Source organism: Chaetura pelagica, unplaced genomic scaffold (assembly GCF_000747805.2).
Source record: "Chaetura pelagica isolate M959 unplaced genomic scaffold, ChaPel_1.0 scaffold274, whole genome shotgun sequence".
NCBI lineage: Eukaryota > Metazoa > Chordata > Aves > Apodiformes > Apodidae > Chaetura > Chaetura pelagica.
The window spans coordinates 2,151,849-2,157,848 of NW_009952983.1; the positions used below are offsets into that span (position 1 = coordinate 2,151,849).

At 47.2% G+C, this 6,000-nt stretch overlaps 1 protein-coding gene across 1 annotated transcript in view; it reads left to right on the forward strand.

Annotated features, from left to right (window-relative positions):
* FERMT2 (fermitin family member 2) overlaps positions 1 to 6,000 on the forward strand; it is a 41,077-nt gene that overhangs the window by 22,180 nt on the left and 12,897 nt on the right. The window contains exons 4-7 of the mRNA XM_009996480.1: positions 650 to 875; positions 1,588 to 1,690; positions 1,998 to 2,105; positions 4,110 to 4,244. Of these exons, the coding sequence (XP_009994782.1) occupies positions 650 to 875; positions 1,588 to 1,690; positions 1,998 to 2,105; positions 4,110 to 4,244 (572 nt within the window). The remainder of the gene's footprint in view (positions 1 to 649; positions 876 to 1,587; positions 1,691 to 1,997; positions 2,106 to 4,109; positions 4,245 to 6,000) is intronic.

Genomic DNA, 6,000 nt, shown 5'->3' on the forward strand with positions numbered 1-6,000 from the left:
GTGAAAGAAATGGTAGGGGAAAAAAAAAAAAGGTAAAAAGAATGGTTTAAAAAATGGTAGAAGATAAAAAATGGTTTAAAAAATGGTAAAAAAAAATATATGGTTAAAGAAAAATTTTAAAAAAATGTTTAAAAAATGGTTGAAGGTGAAAAATCGTTTAAAACGTGGTAAAAAAATGGTTTTAAAAAAAGGTTAAAAAAAAAGGTAAAAAAAAAGGTCTAAAAAAGGGTAAAAGATAAATGGTGTAAAAAATTGGTTAAAAAAAAAGGTTGAAAAAAAGGTAAAAGATGGTGTAAAAAAAATGGTAAAAAAAAAGGTGTTAAAAAAAGTTTTTAAAAAAGGTTAAAAAAGGTTTAAGAAATGGTTTTAAAATGTTTTTAAAATTGTTTAAGAAAAAGGTTAAAAAAAAGGTTTAAAAAATGGTAAAAACTTAAAAAATTGTTTAAAAAAAAGGTAAAAAAATAGTTTAAAATTATTTTTTAAAAAGGTTAACAAATGTATTAAAAATGGTAAAAGAAATGTTTTTTAAAAAGGTAAAAAGAAAAAAAAGGGAAGGTTTTTCATCCTCTGGCTTTGGGGCTGTGTCTGAGTTGGCTTGGTTGGCCTGGCCGTGAGGTAACTCCTGGTGTTTTATTCCTCTTCCTGGTAGGAAACATTTATTCCAGCCCAGGACTCTACAGCAAAACGATGACCCCCACCTATGACGCTCATGATGGGAGCCCCTTGTCACCCACCTCAGCCTGGTTTGGGGACAGTGCCCTGTCAGAGGGTAACCCAGGCATCCTGGCTGTCAGCCAGCCCGTCACCTCCCCGGAGTCCTTAGCAAAAATGTACAAGCCACAAGCCCTGCTTGATAAAGCCAAAATCAACCAGGGGTGAGTGAAGGGTTTTGGTTTCCTGCTCTCCCTTTTTTTAATGGTCATTTCTTTTTCATTGCAATGTGCGGTTTTAAATGACAGCCTTGAAAAGGTGATTGTGACTTCAGGGTGACTGGGTGGCCAAGAAGGTGTGACCAGCAGGACCGGGAAGGTGATCCTGCCCCTCAGCCTCGGTGAGGCTGCAACCTGGAGTGCAGGTTTGGGCACCGTAGCATGGGAAGGACATGGAGGTGCTGGAGAGGGTGCAGAGAAGGGCAACCAGGCTGGTGAGGGGTCTGGAGAACAGGTCTGATGAGGAGAGGCTGAGGGAGCTGGGGCTGTTCAGCCTGGAGAGGAGGAGGCTGAGGGGAGACCTCACTGCTCTCTACAGCTGCCTGAGAAGAGGTTGTAGTGAGGTGGGTGTTGGGCTCTTCTCCCGAGTGACCAGAGGTAGGACAAGAGGGAACAGGGTCAAGTTGCACCAGGGGAGGTTCAGATATGGGATATTAGGAAAAATTTCTCCACATGAAGAGTGGTGAGGCCTTAAAACAGGCTGCCCAGGGAGGTGGTGGAGGCAGTGTTCCTGGAGGTGTTTAAAACACAGGTGGACGTGGTGTGTTGGGAGATGGTTCAGTGGTTGGGGGTTGTTAGGGCGGACGGTTGGACTTGGTGATCCTGAAGGTCTTTTCCACTCTTGATGGTTCTGTGATTCTGTGCTGACCATTTACAGGTGGCTGGATTCATCCCGATCTCTTATGGAGCAGGAGGTGAAGGAAAACGAAGCTTTGCTGCTCCGGTTCAAGTACTACAGCTTTTTTGACCTGAATCCAAAGGTATGGAGCTATTTATTTGAGTGGCATTTTGCAGGCAAAGGCTTTGAGCAAAGGATGCCTCTTATCTCTGATGGCCTTTTGTCCTGGTAGATCCTCCAGAACTTTGGAAATCGGTCTTGGAGGCATCAAACCTGGCTTTGCGTGCTCCCACGTGCCAGTTTGCTGGGCTTTTTTGAAGCCATCTGCTTCAGTAACAGAGGTTTTCCAGCCTTGGATTGAAGCTTTACATTGAAATGAAAGGTCAAGTGGCTTGTCTTGACCTGGGCTCCTACATTTTTACAACCCTAAGGTGTGGGGTTTTTTGCAGTACGACGCCATCAGGATCAACCAGCTGTACGAGCAGTCCAAGTGGGCCATTCTGCTGGAGGAGATCGAGTGCACGGAGGAAGAAATGATGATGTTTGCAGCCCTGCAGGTAGGAGACAGCCCCAGACACTCCTTATGTCATTGAACTCCATTTTATAAGCTTTGCAGGCTTCTCTGGTGGTGAATATTGATGAACACAGCAAGTGAAATCTGCTGTAACTGGTGTTTTAAGCCTCACTGTGTCTTTGGTGGGAGCTTGGACTTCTTGTGCTGGTAAAAGTAATTTTTCCATCTCCTAAACCTCACTTGAGCTTATTAGGTAGTTTAAAATATTTGCAGCTGGTTACTTCTCATGAAAAGGACCTTGGGCTTCTTTCCCCAAACATAAGTTTATGTCTTTTCATTTTACCCTTCTTAAAACACCCCAGCAAGTACAGGAGGTCCCTGCAGGGTGTGTTTCTGGCACCCTGCCCCCCGGCAGCTGGTGATAATCTGTGGGTTTCCCAGAACTATTTATTTATCTGGTTTATTAAATACTCGGCGTGATTTGGCGTGAGTGCTACACCTGCTCTTGACTTCTGTAAGAGGGGTGACAGGCCAGTTGCTCTGTGTGGTCTGACACGCCTTGTCACTCTAGGACTCAGAGACACCCCCAACAAGAGCAGGGTCATCTGCTCCTGGGGCCCCTCCTAGGAAAAAAGATGGGAAGACAGGAATATACCAGCTCAGTTTGCCTCTCCAAACAATCTAGAGTGGGTTGGGCATGGTCCTTGTTGTGAGCCTCCTCTAGACTCTCTCCAGCAGCCCCGTGGCCTTCTTGTGCTGGAGACCCCAGAACTGGATGCAGCACTGCAGGAGGTCCCACCAGAGTGGAACAGAGGGGGACAATCCCCTCCCTTGACCTGCTGGCCACGCTGCTGGGGATGCAGCTTAGGAAACACTGAGAAGGTGACCAAGCACTGCCACAGGTTGTCCAGAGAGGTTGTGGAGTCTCCATCTTTTGAGATACTCAAAAGTCACCTGGACATGGTCCTGGGCAATGGCTGGAGGTGGCCCTACTTGAACAGAAGGTAGGACCAGGTGACCTACAGAGGTCCCTTCCAACAGGCAGTCTGTGATGCTGTGAGAACAGCAGCATCTGCCCTGCAGGGTCCCTCAGAGATCATGTCACTGACTCCTTGGACTGAGAACAGCCAAGCTGGTCATTCCTGACTCGAGTGCGCTCAGGTCTCAGCCCTCCCCAGACTCTGTTCCTGCAGAGGGGGCAGCTCCAATTTCCCACTCCACTTCCCAAGCACAACAGCTCCCATGGGAGCCGTGAGTGCTACACCTGCTCTTGACTTCTGTAAGAGGGGTGACAGGCCAGTTGCTCTGTGTGGTCTGACACGCCTTGTCACTCTAGGACTCAGAGACACCCCCAACAAGAGCAGGGTCATCTGCTCCTGGGGCCCCTCCTAGGAAAAAAGATGGGAAGACAGGAATATACCAGCTCAGTTTGCCTCTCCAAACAATCTAGAGTGGGTTGGGCATGGTCCTTGTTGTGAGCCTCCTCTAGACTCTCTCCAGCAGCCCCGTGGCCTTCTTGTGCTGGAGACCCCAGAACTGGATGCAGCACTGCAGGAGGTCCCACCAGAGTGGAACAGAGGGGGACAATCCCCTCCCTTGACCTGCTGGCCACGCTGCTGGGGATGCAGCTTAGGAAACACTGAGAAGGTGACCAAGCACTGCCACAGGTTGTCCAGAGAGGTTGTGGAGTCTCCATCTTTTGAGATACTCAAAAGTCACCTGGACATGGTCCTGGGCAATGGCTGGAGGTGGCCCTACTTGAACAGAAGGTAGGACCAGGTGACCTACAGAGGTCCCTTCCAACAGGCAGTCTGTGATGCTGTGAGAACAGCAGCATCTGCCCTGCAGGGTCCCTCAGAGATCATGTCACTGACTCCTTGGACTGAGAACAGCCAAGCTGGTCATTCCTGACTCGAGTGCGCTCAGGTCTCAGCCCTCCCCAGACTCTGTTCCTGCAGAGGGGGCAGCTCCAATTTCCCACTCCACTTCCCAAGCACAACAGCTCCCATGGGAGCATCCCAGTGAAGCACTGTGCCTTGCCTTTCAGTACCACATCAACAAGCTGTCCATCATGTCCTCGGAAAACCACCTGAACAACAGCGACAAGGACGTGGACGAGGTGGATGCTGCCCTCTCAGATCTGGAAATCACTTTGGAGGGTGGCAAAACGTCGACGATCCTGGTAAGAGTTCCCAGGCCTGTGTGTCCTCTCCTCACCTTGCACGAGGCAGGAATCAATCATCCCAAGCTGGGAATTTTTCCAGGCATCCAACCTTGTTTTTCATGTCCTTCCTCTCCCTTTGTTTCTGTTGCTGCTCTTCCAGCATGAGAAGGTTGCCCACAGCCCAGTGGAGCAATACAGAACACAGACCCCAATCATATTTTCTTTAAAACAGCATTTTTTTAGATACCAAGGGGTAGTTGGAGTGGGAGAGGATCCTGGACAGTGTCCACCATGGGGCCAGCACTGAGCTGGAACTCTTCTCCAGACCCAACGTGGCATAAAAGCCTCTTTGAGCACAGGCACATGGTGAACCATATTTCTTTGGTTCACCTTCTATTTTTGAGGTGTTTGCAGTTAATTTAGCAAGGAAAGCTCAGCCCATCCCACATGCCCACCTCCACATTGCTGCAGAGTCAAGGACAATATTGCATTTTTCCTGCTGGGACCATAAGACCAAATGATGTTGGAGAAGTCCTGGAGGAGCCAGGATCTTACTGACTTCCCCCTGCACCAAACCACTTTCCTGGTGATATAATGAAAATTAAAATTAATTTGGTTTCTCTTCTTAACTACCAGCTTTCCAAAATGCTGGATTCTTAGGCTGTGGTTTATTTTCCACCATTTCTAATTCATGGCAAAGCTTGGCAGCATCTGAAAGAGCCACCACGATTTTCAGAAATAACTTCCACTTAGCAAACCCTGTTTTTCTTGAGACTGTGTTTCAACCTGGAGTGATCTGTGACTGTCTTTCTGATCATTTCATTATTACTTTCTTTCTGAAGTGCTGTTCCAACACTGGTTTTCCACCTTGTAAAAACATAAAGCCCAAAAAAGCTAAACTGCAGGAGAAAGAAGTAGGTTGGGTCAAGCTTGGCACAGTGCAGCTTTTCCAGGCACTTTGCACATTGAAACCATCTCCAAGTTTCATTTTAAGTTCTTTCAAACCTTAAAATTTTCCAGTCTTACACTTCATATAATTTTTTGAAGTGCTTGCAAAGGGTCTGTTTGAAGTGAACACCCAAACTTACCCTGTTTCACCAGCATTAATAACAGCAGAGAGACAGAATATTAATGGGTTGTGACAGAAATAATGACAAATTTTTGCAGCTGAAAGATCTTTTGACCAGTTCTTTGCAAAACCAGATTTGCAGCACAGGACTAAGGAGCAGTCCCTGCCAGATAGGAGTGAAGAGGACAATGATTCATCAAAAAAAACCCCCTCCTTCCCTTGCTCTCAGTAGCCATTTCCAGCTGCCTTCGAGTAATTGAATAGGGATAATGGGCAATTACTGGATTGTTTGTTTAGATTCTGCATTTCCAACCCCCCCCCTCCTTGGTATCTATAAACAACATTGCTCAGTGCAGATGGAAAAGTAAACTTGCTCCTGGAAGCTGGTGGAGCTGTCTTTGCTTTTTCTGTCCTCAAACCCTTTTGGATTGAGCTCATGGGAATTGCCAAGTGCTGCCCCCCCCGGTGTATTTGGCTGATGCCAAATATGAATTTAAGCTCAAGATTAAAACATTTCTTTTAATATTGAGGGGAAAAAAATCTTTGGGGGGCTGACAGAAAGCCCTCCCCCAACCCTCGGTGGAGGTGCAGAGCAGCATCTTCTTTTGTTTGGAGTAGAAGGAAGTTACTAAGGGAGGAGAAGAGTCCCAGTGGGAACGGGAGGCGGTGTGACCGCTGGTGACCCTGCGGGTGGGAATTGGCTCC